Consider the following 22,416-nt stretch of genomic DNA (forward strand, 5'->3'; position numbering starts at 1 on the left):
ATGGCCTATGTGACGTCCCTTAGGCCATGCCAGGGGTTGCATAATGAGGACAACTGAAGAGAGAGTGGTTGGTTTTTTCGCGTCTTTCACATCGATTTGCGCGCTCACCGCTTCACGTGCACGTGTAATATTTGGCTCAGGTATTCCTGGCAGTGTAATCTAAACGTCGCGCAGGTTTACTTGCACGGCTCAAAGAGTGTTGCAGGGTCCCTTTAAGCGCAAATAGCTCATTCTGCAAGCTTGTAAGCCCTACCTAACTTCTGTTTGCCTTTTCTGGCCTCAGATAATTGCAAGGCTGTGCATATGGTGTCATGTTCTAGTGCGGGAAATGAGCTAGTGAGTCGCATGGCCATTCCCTTTTTTCCAAATTATGTAGCTTATTTCAGCGAAGTTTATGTTTAAAGTCGTGTCAGTATGATTCAATCGAGGCAATCTTTCTGGTGAACCAAGCTTGTGTTTTGTCTGCATGGCCCTTTTAGTGGTTTTCAGTAACCTTCTGTGCACTAATGTGCGTTTCCTGTGTCGTGAAACATGTTTCACCTTTTGGTATTTCAGAAAGTACTGCACTTTCAGACCTCATTCTTTATGCCATAGGTTGCTTAGGAATTAGGCTGCCTATTTGTAAATGAATTATTCAGATGCATGGCGTATTTCTGAAGTAAAAGAGAAGAGGCAATTCTTATCTTTCTGTATATGGGCTACCTTTTGAAATTTTTCATGTGTAATTTCACTTCTGCTTCAGCTAATGGAATTTATTGTTAGAAACAGAAGTCATGCATGAAGCTATAAAGAACTTTCATTTGTGGTATTAGAAGTGTATGGTGTACCTTTAGAGTGCTGCTTTGATTTTGCCACTAGAGGCTGTTGTGTGAAATTCGTCCAATAAAATGGTTTTGCAAGGTTTTGCACAGAGTTGTAATTGTGCTCCTGAGTGGAGGAAAAGCTCCATTGCAATGGAATGTTGAGCTATACCCACATAAATTAATCAAACGTGTCCTGAAAAGTACCTACGAGCACCTTTTTGGAACATCCCAAAAATTTCCTTTCTTTGATCTACATGGGATGTCAGACGTCCCAGTAAAGTCCTAGTCTGGGACATCCCAGGAAGGTCTATTTTTGTATCACTTGGGATGTTTTTGGAACTTTTATGGGATGTCCCTGGGAGTTCCCGAACTCCCAGGTGGGACATCCCTAGCACTTACCTAGGATGTATGTGCGTTGTCTGGGGTCCATCGCCCTTCTGTTTCCCTTTCCCGGTGCTCACTCCCCGGCTCGCGCTTAGATTTTCTGTAAGAATTCTGTACCTCATAATGTCTAATAAAGCATAGTGGCCCAAGGCGCCACTTAAAAAAACTCCCACCTCCCCTCGCGGGAACCCCTGTGTAGATGCGACGCATAGGCGGAGCGGCGAAGGGACCGCGTTTTATAGCGCGCATAACGTTGAGGGGACTGCGTAAGCCGGTCCCAGTCGATGACGACGTTGGCGTACTTGTAAAGCGGCGTGGACTCCAGGTGTTTGAGCCAAACGTGGATGTTGCTTCGCCGGAGAACGGCACACCGGTTATATGCGCAGCGCGCCCGAAGGCGAGGAAACCGCGGAAGAAAGGGTACTGCACATGCGCCGGCCCCAGCGCGACTATGACGCAACACAATCCAACACAATTCACTTTACTCCAATCCAAGCCAATCGAATCGAATCCAATCCAATGCCCCTCGCGAGAGAGTGTTCGCTATCGGAGAGGAGAGGGGGGGTGAGCGGCGGAGAGCGCAGCTGGCGCGGCGAGGAGAATGGGGGAGGGGCGGACAACGCCGACGACGACGACGCCGGAGGGACAAGGCGAGTGAATCAGATGCTCTGCATCTAAAAAGGAGCCATGAAGACAAAATAAAAGATGGTTTTATTCGAAAGATTTCGTGTTTTATAGTGTCCCCAGCGCTTGTGCGGCAACAAATGATGCCGTATTCACTGCGAAATTAATCAATTTAGGTTAAAATTTTGATTCTCCCGCCAAATCGTGTGTTTTGGTGACGTCTACAATTATAGGGACCGGGCAGCTGGACGGGTTGCGCCACCACTCGGCACTCCCTTCGTTAGTGGAATGAGCCGGTGCATTGGGCTACGCAGCCTCCCGTTGTTTTTGTCGTGTTTACCTCAGTGCTTTGAACATTTTGGTGGAGTTGTGAGTGGAAATGTGCGGTGAAATGATGTTTAGCCCGATGTGTTGAGTTCTTAGATGTAATGACGGCTATGTAAACTTGTCAGACGCTTCTAAATTTGGGAATGGGCTACAATGACACGAGCGCTTTTTGCAGTGATCTACGCTTGGCTCCATCCGTTCTGAGTATGAATAAAACTACTATTATTTGTATTAATTTCTTCTTAAATGCACTAACGGCTACGTAAACTTCTTTGAAGCTTCTTAGTTTGGGAATGGGCTACATTGACATGAGCGCTTTTTGCAGCGCTCTGCGCCTGGCTCCGCGCGATCTGAGTAGGAATAAAACTATTAATATTAGTATTTAGGCTTTGGCTAGCGTTCCGTCCAGACGGAACGATATACAAGTCCTAAAGTTCCGTACAGACAGAACGGAGCGCTGCGGGTTATCCTTCCGTCCAGACGAAATACAACTGAGAGCTTAGCGTTCCATCCAGACGGAGCCGGCGTAAAATTTGTACTGTTCCGTCCAGACGAAAGCAAAACCGGCTATTAGACGCCATCTTGAGTATTCATATTTGGTGTAGAAGGACTCGTTATGGGCAGACAGGTGTTGGCATACGCCGACGACGTTGCCCTTATCTGCACAACAGCTGCCCAAGCCGGAGAAGTACTCCGACTGGCACATCAGTTCTGTGGTTTCTCCGGTGCAGAGCTGAACCTTGAAAAATCCGAGGGAGCCTGGTTGGGGTGCTGGGAAAGAAAGCCGCGCAAGTGCTTCAACATGCGGTGGTCGGACTGCGTCGAGACATATCTAGGGGTAAAGATGGCGGCTCCAAGAAGCTACCTTGTTGACACTGCTCTGCTCACATTCTGAATGTTTGCTCGACGCACGTCCGCCTGGAGTTTCTTCCGCCAAGCAACATGTCCTTGGTGCAACCCATAGACCAAGGAATCGTAACGAGTGTGAAGGAAGAATTTCGTAAGTGCCTCGAGCAGCGGTTGTTTATCAACCTCCACCTACAGCAGCTGACTGCAACCAATATTCACAGAGCAACGGAAATGCTCATGGAAGCTGGTGGAGCTTGAAGGCGTCCACCATTAGCAACTGCTGGCAAAAAGCAAGGCTTCAAGACAACTTTGAGATGACTGACAGCAACCGAGGGCTGGGGTTGCACGACTGCTGTCCAGCGTCTCGTCGTTCGACAACTACGTGGAGACCGACAGTGCAGAACTAACAGTTGCTGACTTGACAACCGAGGAGATAATTAGGTGTTTGCAATGCCTTCAGTGATGACAGCACAAAGGAAGACGACTGTGGGTTACCGAAAACAAAAATTAAAGCCGTTCTGCTCAATGTGAAAGATGTCACAAGTGCAGAGCAGTGATTTGCCATAATGGGCTGTAGCGCCGTTATCCGCTCACTGCGACCACCCCATGCAAATCAAATTTCCCGCCTTCGCAGTGCTCGTGTGCCCCCTGCCTGAAACAGCACCAGTGGGAGTTCTGTTCTTTTTGCGCTTGCTTTGCCTCCCGCATGTGCCAGCATGGCACTGCCACTTTTTCTCGCTTACTATCGTAAAAGCCAACCCAACGAGCGCTATTAACTAAATAAACGCTGGCAGTTTTCTGTCCGTTAAACAATGGGGAGATGTACGACTAACGCCAGCGGTTCACGATTTTCGAACACTTACGACTATGCAAACCGCTTGGCTTTCGAAGTCTCTGGGTTACACCGCGACGACGGAACGCCGTGTGGCTCCACCTGGGTCCAGCGAGCGAGCTACGACAACAAGGCGAGCCCCTAACGTGCTCTGCACTTACAAGGAGATGACATCGTGTGGAACATTGACATTTTAGTGCACATGAAGAAAGTCTGCACTTTCATCTGCTGAGGCATTGCGCAAAGTGGAAGATATAGAAGCTTTCTTAATCGGCTTTGCCCGCCAGAAGAAAATAACTCATTTCTTTCGATAAAACAGCTTTGAACTGGGCACAACAATTTTATTTAAGAGTTTACTTGAATGCACACGTGTCTACTGCCAAGGTCATATTTATTTGTACGTCATTTTTATTCGTAGGTTTGGCCACTGGCTTATAATTGCAAGTTTTTCATTACAACGATATTTCAAAACAATGAAAGATTTTCTGCAGTACCATGTGGTTCGTTATCGAGATTTGACTGAAGATGCTGTAGACTGTAGAGCACTCCAGGTCTGCCCCTAAATAAATATATCATGGGTGAAAAAAAAAAAAAAAAAAAAATTGGAGCTACTATAAAGCAGTTCTGGGCAATCCAAAATAACAAATAAAAGACACTATGGCCTGCACTTCTTGAAACAGTTCAGTGCTGGCATCGTACAAAACGACTCTCCACCCCCTGTGACTGTCCACCCCTTTTTCAATACGCTGAAAACATTCTGTACATACTAGTCCCTCTTCCCAATCAACTCAGTAGGAAAACGCAGATCCCATAATCCGCTCTCGCAATCCAAAGACCCATTGTGTACCTAACCCATGGCTCTAATCATTTCACATAGCAGCATGTACAACTGTAATACGACTTCAAGGAACCACGAAGACAAAATAGAAGCGCAGTTCATTTGAAAGGTTCCAGTGTCAAAACAACAATATTGACAATTTCAACATTTCAACACAACCTTCAAATCATTAAGTTAGATAATAAGAGATAAGAGAAAAAGAGAAGAAAGAGCTGCAACTTGATAGCCACTGTTTCACGCGGCCCCTGTGACATCACATGGACTCATTTCTTGCTCTGGCCGCCACCGCTGATAAATGCGATTGATAGTGGGGTTTAACATGTCGACGCTTCGCAGGCGATGAGGCGCGCCGTAGTGGAGGGCTCCGGATGAATTTTGACCACCTGGGGATCTTTAACGTGCGCTGAAATTTGAAACACATGAGTGTTTTCGCTTTTTGCCTCCTACAGAAAAGCAGCCACTGTGGCCGGGAATCAAACCCACGTCCTCGTGCTCAGCAGCACAACGCCTGAGCCACTGAGCAACCGCGGCGGGTCCGTGATGTGATTGGGCGATTCAAGTGATGCCTGTGCTTCCGTGTGACCACACAGTTTCACGCCTTCGTCTCCTTTAATTGCCTGTCCAGAGCCATTTTGAGTAGCCACTGGGAAGTTTAAAGCTGCTCCTCTCAAAGTAGCCATCCAACGGCCAAATACAATTCGGAGCTGCCTTGGAGCGGTTCTGCCCAGCCTAAAGTGACAACTAAAAGAGGCCATCTAGCCTGAAGTTAACACACTGATGACTTCATTGTTCATGTTCCGTAACACAAAATATGAAAGTGGGTGAAGATTTGAGTGAAAACAATGCCCCTTGAAGCCTGAACAGAAACCAAACAAAGTAGGTATGTTGTCTTCATGGCTCTTTTATTTCACAAAGAGTTCTTTCTTTCCTTTCAAAACAACGTCCTCTGATGCCAGAACAGCACAGAACACATTATCAAAGTAAAGTTCTTTCGAACAAAGAAGGTGTTTTGTCTTCATGACTCCTTTAATTCACCAAGACTCCTTTCCTTCGCAGTGTCCACTGCAATCACCAGTCCACAGACACCTTTTTGGTTGTCCTACATATGTCACAGAAGCAGCCCTCCCGTGAGGCATTGCTGTGAGCACAAGGAGTCCACGAGTTGAGAGGCTTCAGCCGCTGATGCTGAATGCTGAAGCCGACACCTGCGTTTAACCCAACAGCAAAATCACATGTAGACGACGTAGGTTGTCTGTCCCTCAGAAGGCACCGATCCGTTGGGGTTCAGCGCAAAGCCAGGAGGTTCAGCCAGTTCGCCACCTAGTGCTGCGAAAAGGGAAAAACAGAAGCAATGTTAGCAATCATCTACACCTAAACTCTGCCTCGATCAGCCCTCACAACCCTTGCCCTGTGTGAACTTCAAGAGAAACCTGCACAGTTTTTTTTGCTGATTATGTTGGATTTGTTGGATTATGTTCTTTTGCACTCTCTTGACGGTTGACCTAGCGTCTACCAACTGGATGCCCTTCTCGTACTTGCAGATCACAGGGCATTTTGATCACCAGGTTTACCTTGCTGAAGCTACCACTGGATTACAAGGCACACCGCATTAGAGGGCTCCGGATTAATTTTCACCACCTGAGGATCTCCAACGTGCGCCGAAATGACTCACCCACAGGTGTTTTGGCTTTTCGCCTCCATCTGAAAACCCGCCACCGTGGCCAGAATCGAACCCACATCCTCAGGCTCAGGAGCACAATGCCTTAGCCACTGAGCCACCAAGGATGTCCTCAGGATGTCCTAACGACCACCATCAGCTTTGGGACCCTTGTCTGCAAGTTTCTACCTTTCTAATGCCTGTTTAGTACACTTCAATGAACTTCACTGAAAAAGGCAAAGGCAATTGTAATAACCCACCACCACTAATGAAGACCTGAGAAGCACTATACAGGCTGGATGATTCGGGGGTACCATTATCAGAAGTGTTTTTGTTGCCTTTACCAGGTAGTGCGTTTCCAAACGGCTCGCCCAACAGTGTCCAACACAACATTTGTGGTGCCACTGCGCATGCTATTCTATTCAGCTGCTGCAAAAACGACCCTGCCGTTCGGTCTTTGTGGCCTTGAGGTAGAGTACTGGGTATTTGCACTGATGGCCTGGGTTCAAGTCTCAGCAGGTCTACTTTAAATTTTTTATTGCACATTTTTTTTCTAAACTCTATTCTATTTCTCTTCCGGAAGAACTCAATTCTTCGGGTTGTTTTTGTTATAAATGGTGATTTGGTATGTGGGGGTGGAACACGGTCCATGGTTTTGGGAGCAGCCCCGGGAGCAGGCAAAAATGCCTTTTGTAGCAGGCTTGGAGCAGCCAGAAAGGCATTTTTTGAGTAGGTTTGGAGCAGCCAAAAATGATATTTGGAGCAGATGTAACACCATTTCACAGCATTGTGGCGCCTCCCTAATCTCCCTACATGCCGCTGTGCAAGTCCACTGCAAGTGAATCCGAACATAGCTTTGTCTTCGCCCGTCACAGAGTTGCGAAAGTCGAGGAACTTACGCCGTATATTACGAAACCAGAGCGCGTCAGAAGGCACAGTAATGTTGAACAATGCTCCACTAAGCAAAGCTAACCCCAAAGTTGAACTGAATTGAAGTTTATTTGATCTTTTAAGAGTACAGAAAAACAGAGGGAAGGCAAAAGGTGACGAGCCTTCCCTTTGCTTCACAGGGAGTTCATTTCAAGTTTCAAATTCATTTCCGTTTCAAGTTAGTAGGCGAAAGTAAATAATTACCTCAAAACAAAAGCACACCGAATTTACAAGCGAGGACAAAGCGTCCAAGACCCTGTTTGTTCAATACATGCAGCAACAGAAAGTTGTGGGAAGCAAAGCTAGGATCGATGAAATGGGCGACTAAATTGATATTCACCTCCAATAAACTACAATCTTTCATGTGGATATTATTCTGCATATGTTTGCGATGAGACACAAAAACATTTTACTTTTGGTTATGGCCGACACCGGCAAACACAACCGTGCAAATGCAACATACAGAAGTTTAAACAGACGGTGCGTAGTGCCTGCAGCTTTACGGCTAAGCCAAAGCCAAGTCTCATAGCCGCTCATAGCCTTGATGAAACAGAGACCGTAAATTGCTTGATGAAACCAAAAACACGATGTTTCAGCCATGTTTTCGGGAGCTGGGCTTCATGGCAGTCTTATTTGGCGGCTGAATTCCTGCACTGAGGCGTAGGATAGCGCTGTGAAACGAGTTTGGCGTAACAGGGGTGGTTCGGCGCAGGATGGCGCAGGTAAACAGGTTTGGCACTCAATGGTGCAAATGGCGCTGCTGTTCCACCCCTGGGTATGTTTTAGGTCGCTTTAGGTTCGGGGCGCAGGCCATGACCACGTTTAATTAACGTTCTGCATCACGTGAAGATGCACGTGACATGGGGCGCTACGCAGCGAAGTGTTAGGAAATACGCTACCGCGTACTGTGAAAACATTCCATGTTCGAAGCCCCTATCAAATAGACATTCTTTCAACTGTTAGCACGCAAAGCTGATGTTCCCAAAGTGTAAGAAACACGGCTTACTCGCAGTCAGGCCTACGGGTGCATCCACGGTCGAACCCGCTGCCGCTTCAGCTGCTGTGGCCACCTGCAAAGAGGGAGCAGTTGGGAGTGGGCAAAAAGACTCCGAAGTGACTTTGTGCTTAGCTCAGCAAATGCAACAGTTTGTTACAAACTAGAAGACTTTCGTAAAACACGTTTCCTGAAGTAGAATTTGTGGAGACACTTTCAACTAGTGTCTCAAGAAGCTAATCTTAAAAGCAGAAAAAAAAAAAAAATGTACTGCAAGTACCCCCTACAACAACTAAGTAAGTGTGCCAAGTTTTCTCTTCCTGAATTATAGTTAGCTCACAGTAGAGCAGTATCAGGCTTTGTGTGCTTCTCACAAAGCGGCTTTAACTGGCACTCAATGCCTGGGTCTGAACGCAGATTATACCATGTTCAGTGAACTATTATAAAGCTGGCCGTAACTGCAAACCAATGTTTTTAGAGCTAGCAACCCAATGTCACCATTTCCACTGGCGTGCCAGCGGTCACACAGGCTTTGAATAAACTGCTGTTAAGCAATCTGTAACACAATTACACTGTGTTCACCTAATTTGAAAAACCCGTAACCCAACTAATCCTCAAAACTCATTAGTTCAAATGCTGTATTGCCTCAAATTTAAAAGGATCGCAACACTATATCTTGAGCACAATTCATCTTCGTGCTAGCTGCAGGCACCACTCCATCCATCTCCACAGTTGCACTTTCATCATTTTCAACCGGTCAATGCAGATTGCCACACCAAATATCTCTACCTCCTAGTTTTTTTTTGTGTTGTCTCAAGATCATTCTGCTATCCCCAATGAAATTTTCTACTAATAAAACCCCAGGCAATTCGTTTGCGTAGGTCATACACCTTTCAAGTGTTCCTTAGAGGCCTCTTCCAGTTTTTATGTTTTTTCATGTGCATGGGTTCAAGTGGGGCAAACAGGCAACTGCATGCACGCTTTTGCCAAACTAGTTTTGCGTGAATTAACCAAGGTTTCCGCAATGCCTTCCTTTGCGTTGCTCTTTGAGGATGAGTGCTTGTCTAGTAAAAAGAGAGATCTCATATAGATTCCTACAGCTACAAACAGCAACAAAGTTTTCTTGACCAAACAAGCACCCACCTCTTCTCTGTTCCCCCTCTTTCCCTGAGCCCCCATTCACTAAAGAGCTATTGGGGATTGCAGTTGGTATGGAAATGGCGGCCAAATGCCATAGCAGAGCATCTGCAAGCCTTCCGCTTGTCGAAAAGCACTAACGTCCTTTCTTACACAAGTTTCTCTAAGCATGGCAGTATTACGAGTGTTCCAAGACCTGTGCAAAATCACCCCTTGGCCTCTGCTGCTCTGAGAAGCACAAATTGATATTAACGCCAGCTTTACCTTGATAATCATACGAGAACCAACACAAGTGGTGGATGTGTCTCAAGCACTATTACAATCAGACTTCGATTAGACTAACCACTGCAGACTGGCACGAATCTGCCTGAAAGTGGCACAAGTACAGAGTGTGACAGTGTACAAAGAGTTCAGGCTAAATTCGAGCTTTGAAGGATAAGAATGCAGAATATGATGGCAGGTGTGTTACGTGCATGCACACCTTTTCCCTCAATCCGCTCTGCACAGGCGATGAGAAGTTTCCCCTCTCGAACACTGGATTCGCAATTTCACTCATCAGAAGGATCTCATTATGATGACGATGATAATGAAGATGAGTCGTAATGCAAGTAGAATCTTCGTAAAAATTTTCTAGGCCACGCCAACAGCTTCTACGCTACAGAGTTCAAAGGTTCAAGTATGACCAAATCTTTTATGACCGTTAGAAAGAAGGTTGCTTTAGTCAGCAAAGTGAAATAAAGCGTTTTAGTCCCACTAACTGGGTAAGACTGAATTATTTGCGGTCTATTAACACCCGGCATGCCCTAGAAACTTTTGCCGACTGTAAATCCTATTCGCTAACACTGTAACGAAAGCAGCAAGATATATATGAATATGTGACGTGGGGGAGGAGGTGAAGTGCTTGCCTGGACAGCCTCGGCCAGCGTGGTGGCGTCTTCCCCGTGGGGGACCGTGACAACCCCTCCCGGTCCCCCTCCGTTGGACACGTCCGCAGGCAAGGTGGGATCCAGCCCTAGGCGCTTCATCTGTACTGCCAGGTCAAACAGGTAGTCGTAGCACTCGCACCTACGGGCGAACAGAACAAGATTCACCCCACCCTGTGAAGCTGCTACACCACTCAGCCCCAAATACCGTACTTACCCGATTCTAACGCACACTTTCTTTCCGGAAAAATAGGCCGAAAAATCGCACGTGCGTTAGAATCGGATACGAAACCGAAACTGCCGAAACAGCGAAAACTTCGTCCCACCCATTGCTATCGCCTACTCAAGATGGCGCCAAAGCTCATAGCAACAATTTTTCGGGCACAGGAAGCCTATTTGACTTTTGTATCGGCGTCCACACAAATCATCAAATGGTTCCACTTGCGGGCTTGATAACAGCAGTGGCAGCAGCGGCAATGAACGTGCGCCGCTTCCACGAGTGGCTTACAGGTGGCGTTCAAAACGAGCGGTCGGCTGAAGCGTGCGCCTCTGGAGAAGCTCGTGGGATGGGCGTGCGGGGCATGGGGCACGATCAAAAAATATATAAAAAAAACGTTGATTAAAAAACAATATAAAACCTGAAAACAATCAACCCTAGGTACAGGTAACAAGTAGCACAACATAGGGTGCACCTGACCTAGAGAGGGCACGGAAATGGCTATATGCAGTGTTCAGCCATCAGGCCATCCTGACTCGGGGAAGTTGCGGGTGCTCATCCGAGCACAGCATGAAACAATGCAAGCGATTCGACCTGTCCATTTGCCAAGCAATCGGAATATCAAACACTACTCACATGGTCTTGGCCCGTTGCCAGGAGTCTCCCCAGACGTAGACACCATGCCTACGGACCAGCACCGCACAGGTGTCCGGGTACCTCTCCATGGCCAATCGCATGCTCTCCTGCAAGGAAAGTGAAGGCCGGTGTCTCAAGCTGCCACCCCTTCTTTCTATTGCAGCCGTTGGTGGTAACACAACATGCTCCACTGGAAAGCAAAACCTTGAAGCGTTGCCGTGCTTTTTGCTCTACAAGTCTTGCCTTGTCTCTGAAATCAGGGGCAGTGCAACTAAAGCGCTATCCATGGAGGGGTTACAACTCGTACAAGATGTGAACTAGCAGTAGAATTTTCAAAAGGATGGTTAATATGTGGTGGGCGTTTTGCACCAGAATAACACTACACTGGGCTCTGGCTGCGTTCCAATTCGCGGGCGGCATGGTAGGCAACTTATAAAACCATCTCATGAGACGTCTTAAGCGGTAAGCATCAGAACGACGCAGTGGCCACTACCACCGTCACCAACATCAAAGCAGAAATGTTAACAAGTGCAAACTGCAGTTTTCTGAAACACTGGAATATTATTCTACTAAATACTAAGCAATTAAAGACAAAAGTGAAAGCAGGCTCACAAAGAGTAAATGATACAGAATGTATAAATTAAAGAACATGTTTGTTACCTAGTGCATTACAGTCGAGTCACTTCTAACAATATCCGAGTGCCAAGGAGATCCCATCGTTTTAATAGCTAATTTTTATAAGCGGGTTGCAAATAAAAAAGGCAACACAGAGCTCAAAACATTTTATCTGGACACAAGCAAGGTTGTACAACCACTTATTTGCATAAAAGAAGCCATAGTAGATGGGCTTTGCTTGCTTCTCGCAAAGCCGGGGCACCTCTTTTTCAAGAGCATCTGTAGGTGCTTCACCTAGCTGAGCAAAAGGTCCTTGGCGGAAATGAAGACCCTGAGGGACTGTATCATGTGTTGGGCTTCCTGCGAAGACGCTACCCGAGTAGGCTGCACAACCGCGTTGACAGGGTTGTCACTGTCACTGCTGTCCGCAGCCTGTATCTGCGCAACGATCGCCTCTCCAGTGCAGCACTCGGACGTTTCCAGAACATCGTCCCTGACCTCCCTTCCACGGAAAGATGGAGGCAGCTGAAGAGGCACCCAAAGCGGGACGTACATGAGACAACAACCGAATGTGCAAGATAACATTGCTAGCTCACGAGCGGGCGCGGGGACGATGCCAAAGCAGCAGCGCCGGGAAGGGGTTCAGAAGGCAAACTGCTCTCCTCCCCCTTCGCTTCCTCGTAAGTGGCGCAGTCAACTCGTTTTCTGAGGGGTGGAAGGGATGAGGCGCATCATGGCTCGCAATGCATGCCAGCGGTGGCCGGTGGCAGCTCACACTGTTGATGCACGCTGTGACTGAATTCAAACGTTATATTGATATTTTTGCACTGGAGCATTGTAACAAACAGTTTATTGTACCATAGAACGTGTACAAAATTGGATGGTGCCATAGCTGTTCATCGTTATATCCAATGCTGTTATACATAGTATTGTTATAAGTGGACTCGACTGTAGTAGGCATAAAAGTGACCCTGGCATCATTTTCTCAGTTTGGACAGCATAGTAGCCTGCATTGCTGTTGACTTTGATGCAGTCTCGGCAAAACAATGTTTCTTGCGAGCTTTGTTAGGAATGGAAGAAGGCTTAATATGCTGTGCCATCTGCTGAAATAGCAATGTATCTGTCTAGAGAGGGACACTGCAACACAGCCTCAATGCTTTATTTCTTTAGTTCCCTCCAGCATCAAGACAGGGCACGAATTGCCCACTGTTCCTACAAGTGCTTGTCTGAGGCTGATTGGCAAAGCATCTCTGAAGCTGTGGGACCATAACACCTTGCCTGTGGCAACAGATCACTAGGGCTAGTTTTGTTAGCCTACAATGGGTGCACTAGTGTAGCCTCAGTGTAGTGCAGCCAATACATATTGAATTACACTGGATGCACTAATGTAGCCAGTGTAGGCAAAAAAAGTAGCCCTACTGGTGCACAGCAACAGGCAAAAAAAAAAAAACAGGTATTGCATGTGCCAGTACCCTCCCACTTGTTTTCATTGCCAGCAGGATCCACACACATATGGGCTAAGCACACAAAAAAAGGGAGGGGTTTAACTGAATAGCCCTTGTCCTTAAATACAGTTTTTGATGTTTTTAATTTTTTGTTTTGTTCAGTTTTTGTAGATGATGTCTCCCAGTAAAAGCGTGGTGAGATTAACGACAATTTCACACATGGCACCTCATTTAGGAGAGCATGTGCACGTCTGTCCAGCACAGGACTGTTAGGCTGCTTCAATAGCACCAGAATCCCTGCGCTCCTGTGTTAGCTAACTAGTACTACAGTAAAACCTCAGTACGGGTGACATTCAAGGGACCTGGGAAACATGTCACTGTAACCAAGGCCTCTTGTACGCAATGTTGCAAACATGGTGAACATAGGAAAAGCAACCAAACTGTTTTTATTTAAATGTGTCTCCTGTAACAGCCTCTCTTGTAACGAGGCTTTACTGTAACCAGATAGTACATACAACAGTTGCTGTCGGAGGTTCTCAGGCCAAGCTGAAAATTCTCAGGCTGCAAAGAATCCAAAGCAGAGAGACTTTGCTGCTGAGCCCAATTGGAATGTTGTGTCAGAAATGGTGAAAGCATTTGTGTTTGCCCTGTCTGTGGAATATTTCATTTGCACTATAAGAGCCACTTCCGCACATTACATGGAGATGAGGGGGAGGGGGGGCACGGGGAATAGTCTATTGTACAGGTTGAGATGATGAGGCAACACACGTAAACAAAGTAACAAAAACATAACTCTTGCAATTATTAAGAACTATTGTAACAACTGAGCCGATCTCTGACACTTACTGCTCAAATTTTAACCCTTTCACAGTCGGGTGTTTCTGGCTGTGATGCTTGATTGATTGTGGGGTTCAACGAGCCGACGCAACGCAGGCGATGAGGCGCGCCGTAGTAGAGGGCTACGGATTAATTTTGGCCACCTGGGGATCTTTAACGTGCGCGGAAATCTTGCAAACACAGGCGTTTTTGCTTTTCGCCTCCGTCAGAAAAGCGGCCGCCACGGCCGGGAATCGAACCCATGACATCGTGCTCAGCAGCGCAATGCCTTAGCCACTGGGCCACCACGGCGGGTCTGGCTGTGATGCATCCCCAGTGTCGGCCGGGTTTCCGGAATATCAGGGTAGGAACATGGTGATTTATTTGACTATGACAGTGTCCGGAACATAACGCGTCAAAAGGAAAGAGCGTGGGTGAGAAATGGCCTTTCTTCCAGATATTTTCAGTTTGCCGTGCACGCTTCCGGAACGATGACCCCACCATTTAAACATCGGAATCAGACACTGTGGAACTCACACCCCTTCCTCAGACGATAAACTTTCAGAATTCGAATCGAGCTCAGCTCGTATTCGGATCGGAATCAAAGAACCATCGCTCCTGTCCGCAGTCAAAGGCCCCGTGCGGTCACCTATACGAAAGTAACTGTGCACATGGAGGGATCACTTTCAGCAGCCCGCACAACACACAAATGAGCGAACGAAAGGCATGACTGAGTCATGTTGTGGTCTATTGGAGAGGTAACGGCACGCTGGTCTAACCTGGTGCGCGGTAGCAGACGTGAGAAAAGAACTAAAAAAAAAAAAACCTAGAAGCTCTTTGAGGATGGCACCACAACCCTTGCACCCCCAATCACACGCGTGCCACAAGGTCACTCATCCCGACAGAGTACAGCACGCGGAGTGACCAAGCCTCCCAGCAACAAAGGGTTGGCGTGGTCGCTCCGTACTCTTCAATATACCGACATAAAGAGCTAGCAACTGAAAATATGAACTACTAGAAAGATTCGACAGATGGCGCAAACAGTCCAGGCACGCCCGCTTTGCACTATGGTGCAAATTTTTGAACGCACAATGGAGAACGTACACTACGGAGGGGGAATGCAAAAACATACCGGCACATCAGTGACAGCGGAAGGGTTAAGGATTCCTTTCACTGACAATAAATTTGGGCAGTTTGTTTGAGACTACAGTTGAAATGGGGAAGGAAGATTGGTTAAAACTAGGGGTGTGCGAATATTCGAAACTTCGAATATTCGATTCGAATTTTTTGGTATTCGATTCGATTCGAACGACACTTTTATTGTTCGAAATATTCGAACAACCCAAAATTAAAAAAAAAAATCAGAGCGTGTCTGTATCGGTGTTTATTTACAGTGGACTCTCGATGATACGATTCTGGGGGTGCGAATTTCGGGATGATACGAATTTCCGAAAAGTCCCGGCGAAATTGCATCGTTTGCAATGGGAAAAATTTCGGCTGCTACGAACGGACCTGCGCGGCCCGGCGGAAGATACGAACGAGCCGGCGAGGCACCCGGCTGCCGAACGAGCAAGTGACGGCTCTCGCTCCCCAGTTTGTCACTCTTTCTCCAGAAACGGCCGGGCTGTTGTTTCCTGCTCGCGAAAACGCTCTGCGCACGCCCAACGCGCTGACACCGCCGCGAAACCACCCCCACGCTGCGCGCGGCGCGGCCGGCGGCGTCAACATGGCGTCGGCTCCAGCTGCGAAGTGGCGCGGGCGCTCGAGCGACCGCTTCTAACCGCTCTTTAAAATGCGGCTCAAGGGAGACACGAAGTTGCTTGTGCGGTAAAGGAGCTGATAATGCATGCGAAAACGGTACTATAAAACATCATCCGCGCCGCTAGTGAAAGTGCCCATAAAATATTGCCGGGGTTCTAAGCCTAACCATCTCCGGCGGAGCCAAGCCGGCTGTCTCGATCTCATCGCAAGTAGTCAGGCTCCTCCATTCTGCCGCGCGCGTCGTGCGTCATTTTCTGACCGAAGTAGGCGCTACCGCGGGCGCGAAATCGTCGATGTGGGCGTGAAAATACAGCGCTCGCAGAGCCGAGGCGAGCGAATCGCGTGCAAAAACGCACCATGCGGTTCACGCTTGGCTGTTGCGGCGTGTAGCCAGTGTAGCGAGCTTGGGCACAGCGAGTGAGGAGACGAGCGCGAAGCTTTACGTGCTCCAGAAAGGACTGCTTTGCGACACGGGGTTAAAAAAAGCAGAAAAAATCACGAATTTCTTCTCGCGAAAGTAGGAAAAGAAATAAACGAAAACTTTTTTCAGCGCTAAATTTTTTGGTCTGTGTTGGTTCATACGAATTTCGGATGATACGAATAAATTTCGCAGTCTCGCGAGATTAGTATCATCAAGATTTTACTGTATCAGCGCGCGGCAATGTGCACGGGCTCGGGCATGCCAGCTACTAGTGTCTCAAGTGAGCGGCTGTTTTTGGTATCTGTAAAGTGGTGACGAGCAGGAGGTTGTCACTGTTCCCCGAACATGTCGAGCAGTTAACCTTTCTCCATGTTAACATTTAAGCGAGTGCAGACCTTAACCTGTTGAGTGCAATGGTATTGTGTAATTCCTAATTTTACTTTGTGTGATTTGTTGTGCAATAAAGTTGCAGTTTTTGTGTCTCTAGATGGTGAAAACATTAATTTTACAAAAAACAGTAAGTATTCGTATTCGAAAAATATTCGAAAAATATTCGATTCGATTCGAACTTTGTTTTTATTATTCGAATTCGCTTCGAAATTGAAAAATTGATATTCGCACACCCCTAGTTAAAACTGTTACTTGAGCCTTCTAAGCTGTCTATATTGATAGAGTAAAGAGGAAATGCAACATTCAAGCGAGCAGGAGGATAACTGTTGTGCATGAGTGACCAATGTTCAAATATAATTTATGTAGAAGAGAAAGTTGAAAAAAGTTATGGCACTGTGCCAGGTTGCACAAGAGATTAGGTGAAGCGGGGGTCACATCTGGAGGTTGTAAATTTAGTGAAGCAAATTTGGATTGCTTCTAGGGAGTTAGGGAGGTAATTACAATGAGGACTCCAAACTGCTGATGCATATTCAAGTCTAGCATAGCTAAATGTTTCGTAGGCTAGTTTTCACATTACTGGTGAGCTCAAGGAACTGCTCAATAAAACAGCTGTTTAGCCAAGGGAGTTGTACAATGTGACTGGACCACGAGTTCAGTGTACATGATGGTGGCAAGGCGACGACACAATTCGACCTACCGTATAATGCGGAATATAGGTCGAGGCGGAATATAGGCCGACCCCCTTACCTTGTAGCCGAAAAATGCAAAAAAAAATAATTGGGTACCAACCATTGTTTTATTGAGACTATAACTTGTTTCGTCTCAGATTACTCATTTAAAACCGTCTGAAGTATCGTCGGACGACTGCTTCTGGCTCGCCGTCGCCCACACAGCAGGTCGTCCTCGGTGCAGTCCAGGGAATTGCTTATGCAGCACTTCTTAAACACTCGCAAGACCATGTCATCGTGAAGCGAGCGCAAAGCATGGGACACTCGTGTGCAGACCGTAGCGACCGCCAGTCTGTGCAGGCGGTCAGCAAACATCTTGGGGTATCCATTCGTAGAGACATCGCATGACGCTAGCGGACAAAATTTGCCCCTTTGTACAGCAGCACAGGTGCACAGAGCAGCGCCCATGAAGCGAGGTCTTCCGAGTGTTGCATACCGAGAGCTGCCCCTTCAGCTAACGTCGCTAGCAACACTTCTTTTGGTGATACCGAACTGGCGCAAGGCAGACACGTCATTGGCCTTGGAAAACCCCCAACTTTTCTTTTAAGGGGGGACGCGGCTTTCAACTTCGGAAAAATGACCAAAACATCGTTTTTTTGAAACCCGCATATTCGGCTTCTATGTTTCCTATTCTGTGCGTCTGCAAAGTTTTTACGCTGAAAAGCGTCGCAAAGTGGCATAAAAAAATACTTTTGTCAGGCGCGGTGACAAACTATCAGCGCAAAAGGGCGAAAAAACGGCAATTTTCGGAGCGCTCTATCTCCGCAACGGTGCCACCGGGCGCGGCCATTTTGATATGGTTAGATCGGCCGAGCGATCGTTTTTCCGGTTCCGCTCGTCTCTTTTATCTTCGTTCATTCACAAACGCACAAACGGCAGAAAAGAAACGACGCACAAACGAAGCTAGAAATAAATGCTGAAGCGCTATTGGTCCTCCGGTCGGGGCGCAGAACGTCGACCCTCCTGATTGGATGTCGCGGGCGCAACGCAAGATGGCGGCCGCCTGAGCTGCGTAGCGAGCGGATTGAGTTCATTTTCGCCGCTTCGCTCGGCCGAGTTTCTGTTCAATCTGTGGTATTCAACACGGACGTTATCGCGATGGGAATGCCAGAGATAACGAGCCAGATTACGGGAAGTTGTGTGGCTCGAAAGGCGGAGGTCATCGAACGCTTCGTGGTGCGCGTGACTCTACCGTCGCCAGACCCCGGAGGGTGACGCGGTGTGCGCGCTTGCGATAGCGGTTCGTGAAGTGAACTTTTAGTCGGATTTGCGATGTTTACACGCTTAGTTAGTGCTGTGTTTTGACTGTGGGCTCGCTAGCCTTGAGAAAGAAACGGTCGACGCGTCAAACGCTGCGGCGCGCACGGCATAGCCGACGCGCATTGGAGCATCACATGACTGGGCAACCGGTTACGATTGAACGCCAGTAGTTGTAATTAATGCCTGCAACGTTAGTTTTAATCTTAAAAGCGACCTGACCAGCCATATCAGGTATAATCAAAGCTCGATATGTCGCGGTAAGCGTGCGCTGCGATGCGCGCGAGCCATATCGCCTTTCTTGCGCAATGTTTCCCGTGCACTTGTAATTTTCATGCAAACAGGTTTGAGTTAGTAATATAGGAATAAAATATGCTCTCTGCGTTAAAAATGTACGTTACTGTGGCAGCATTTAACAGTGATTTTTTTAGGGAAATTATTGATACCATTGCTCAGGGCATACTAGCTGTGCTGCGAGGAATATTGGATGCCTTGAATGTCAAAAGTGGTAAAAAAAAATATGCTCTTGCATTGAAGTTGGGAGTTATGCAGAATACTCTACCAAGCTTCAAAGTAGCTCATTTTCAACCTTGTGGTATGCAAACTTTTGGCAATGAACACCTGCACTATGAGTACTAAGTTGCTGTGCCAGGCAAGATAAAACATGAAAAAAAAGCCAAAAATGTTCAAATTTAAGTTAAAAAAAATGCTTAACTTGTTGCCATGGTGACAACACTGCAAAAGGAGGTTGTCCAGTGCGATACAGCCAACCAACTAACCTACTTTGCATTGAAAGCCCATTGAAACCCATCTCCCCTCCGTTTGGTTTGCAAAGGGGGGTATGTACTCTTCACGGAGGAGCTGAAAATGATGTTTTCTGGAAAGAGAAAGGCTGAAAAGGCACTCCAATTTCAAGGCAAGGCCTTCCAGAAGCCCCATGTTCAAAAGGACATGAAAGGCTACAACCGTGACGACTTTTGATATGTGAAACCTATGTTGCAACTTCGGAAGCCGTTTTCTCAAAACATTTTTTTTTGCCACCTGTGTCGCTTGTCCCAGGGATTTCTTTGTGACTGCTGGGTCTATTTTGATTCCGTTTCTTGCATTACATTCCTTGATGAACTGTTCAGGTCGTGACACTTTTAGTTTTCCAGATTTGTTTTTTGTGATTTTTTTATTCAAATAATCGTTCACAGTTGACATGCCTGTTGCACATTAACCTCTAAAAAAATGAAAACTAAAAAACATTGTGTTGTAAAAAAAAAATTCTAAAACTGTCACGACCTCGTCCATTCATTTGAGAATGCAAAGCACTTCGAACAAGTTTTCTATCGTGTGTTATAAGCCCCTCAAGCTCGGTACAAGCGGAACAGAAAGAAAATTTCATACATAAAAAAGTTATCAAAATATTAACTTCAAATTTTTATGGTGTTATCACAGAAGCATTTCCAGTTGCTGTGCCAATTTTCATCAAAATCCACAAAGAAATAAAAAAGTTGATTTTGAAAGCCACGTCCCCCCTTAAATGCTGCTGTGAACTGGCACCAAGTGCCTAAACTCATTTTGAGCAAGAAGAAAATAGCACGCACACATTCGCCGACAGCGAGAGAAGCAACAAAACAAAGATTGCGTCGCGTCCGATTGATGGTGGTGGCGATGATGCCTTTGGAGTTTGGATGGGCTTGATGGGCTGCCCGGTCGCCAGATGACAACTGCCAAATGACTGCAATATAGGTCGAGGGGTGACTTTTAGGCAAATTTTTCTGTAAAAAATCTCGACCTATATTCCACATTATACGGTAATTTATCAAAACTAAATTCCCAGAGTAGAGAAATGGATGTTCGTGCCTTTGTGCCATACCTGCATGAATTTACATCCAGCTATGTTCAGCTGCATCAGCTTCATTCACTGCATCAGACTAGCTATCTATGCTTGACTAAGTTATTTTGGACAATGGTTCAGTTAGCACTGCGTGATGTGTGCGAGACAGTCTGAAATGGCGTCCACGATGTCATTAATATAGAATAAAACTAAATGTGGTGCAAGAGCGGAGCCATGGGGAGTTAATCTCACAACTTGAGTTCTGTGTGGCCTAGAAGCTCCTGGCATGGCCTAGTGATCCCGTAAAATTGATAGTTTGGCTAGTTGGTGTTGATACATCATTAAGTAGTGCTTGAAACAGGACGACAGCAGAGAAGACACACACGACAGTGCTATAGTGCCGTCCCGTGTGTCTTCTCTGCTTCCGTCCTGTTTCAAGTGCTACTTAACGATGGCCTAGAGACATCTGCCTTAGACCGCACATGCCTGGAAGCACATAATTACGAATGACAGTCAGTGAAAAAACACAATGACGTGCATGTTGACAGCAGAAATGCAATCACTTTTGCAACCGTATGAACAAGCGATTGGGATCAGCGGTGCTACCAAGTTGTTTCTGCTACTCTGCCCTTACTTTGCCTGCCCATATTTGTACAAAATTAGTGCTTGACACACTAAGATAAACACCTGGCCTGAGCCACTCATCACCAGTGCGTTGCGGGAAAGCCTATCGCCGATAGCACAGGAAGCCAGTGCATGTTTGCAGTGGTTCATCGCAGGCAATACATCTGATGCCCAAACCAGTTTAAACATGTAAAGAATTTATGTGAACAGCGAAGCTGTTCTTGCTTGAGGCTTTCATTGGGCAAGGCATGATAATGTGGGCACAGCGATGTGGAGAGGGCATAGCCTAGTGAGAAGCGCAGTTGGGCGGAAGCAACGAGAGAAGAAAAGGGGCCAGCAAATCAGAGAGCGCATGCCCAACACATGGTTCAGAGGAGCGCGCATATGTAAACAAGCGCGCTTGGCAGTCATCTCTCGAATGTTCAGAAAACGGGTGAAGTCGTGTGCTCTTTGGAAAAAGAAGCTGCCTGTTAGAAGCGTCAGCAACAGTTGGCGCGAATGGGAATCAATCTGCTGGTTTAGAAGTGCTATGAAGCTTACCGTATTTACACGATTCTAGGTCGACCCTTTTTTTCAAATTTGACAATCCAATGTTGGGGGGTCGACTTAGAACTGTCTACCGCTAGTAACGGCAAGAGAAACGAGAAATTGGGGTGCTACGAGGTGGGGAGACAGCTTTGCACCCTCGTTTCCATGGTTATGGTCTAAAGTGTGTTTTGGGTGTTTTCTATGGGGCGTCTATGGGGTGTTTTCTGTTCGCAAAAATGTGCCGCGCTGCCGCTGCCGCGAATACCACCTGCACGCTGCGCGCTACGTGATCGGTGGCGGCAACTAGGCGGCATCACCAGCCGCGAAGAGGTGCGCGTAGCTGCAGCGACCGCTTCTAACCGCTCTTTAAGATTTCACTGAAGGCACAAACGAAAACGTTTGTGCAGGAAAAGAGCTGATAATGTGGTCAAAAACGACAATATAAAGCATCATACGCGCTGCTAGGGAAAGCGCCAATCAAATATCCGCCACCATGCTAAGCCTAAACACCACCGGCGGCGCTGGATGGCCCACTCGGCACTCCGCTCGTCAGTGGAATGAGCCGGTGCATTGGACTACACAGCCTCCCGTTGTTTTTGTCGTGTTTGCTTCGGTGCTTTGTATGTTTTGGTGGCGTTGTGAGCAGACATGTGAGATGAAACGAAGTCTAGACAGGTGTGCTGGGTTCCTAGATGCAGTAATGACTACGTAAACTTGTCGGACGCGTCTAAAGTTGGGTATCGGCTGCAATGGCATCAGCGCTTTTTGCAGCGATCTGCGCTTGGCTCCACCCGTTCTGAGTACGAATAAAACTACTATTATTAGTATTATTTTCTTCTTAAATGCACTAATGGCTAC

The 22,416-nt window shown here is 46.9% G+C and overlaps 1 protein-coding gene across 1 annotated transcript in view; it reads right to left on the reverse strand.

The window, feature by feature from the left end:
- Positions 1–5,538: 5,538 nt before the first annotated feature.
- Positions 5,539–22,416, reverse strand: part of LOC144138764 (uncharacterized) — a 43,076-nt gene continuing 26,198 nt past the window's right edge. Inside the window, exons 8-11 of the mRNA XM_077671178.1 lie at positions 11,152–11,258; positions 10,281–10,440; positions 8,251–8,314; positions 5,539–5,983 (exon numbers count right to left, since the gene is read on the reverse strand). Of these exons, the coding sequence (XP_077527304.1) occupies positions 5,886–5,983; positions 8,251–8,314; positions 10,281–10,440; positions 11,152–11,258 (429 nt within the window). The 3' untranslated portion in view covers positions 5,539–5,885. The remainder of the gene's footprint in view (positions 5,984–8,250; positions 8,315–10,280; positions 10,441–11,151; positions 11,259–22,416) is intronic.

This window comes from Haemaphysalis longicornis, unplaced genomic scaffold (assembly GCF_048455015.1).
Source record: "Haemaphysalis longicornis isolate Haplotype H1 unplaced genomic scaffold, Haemaphysalis longicornis Haplotype H1 scaffold_5, whole genome shotgun sequence".
NCBI lineage: Eukaryota > Metazoa > Arthropoda > Arachnida > Ixodida > Ixodidae > Haemaphysalis > Haemaphysalis longicornis.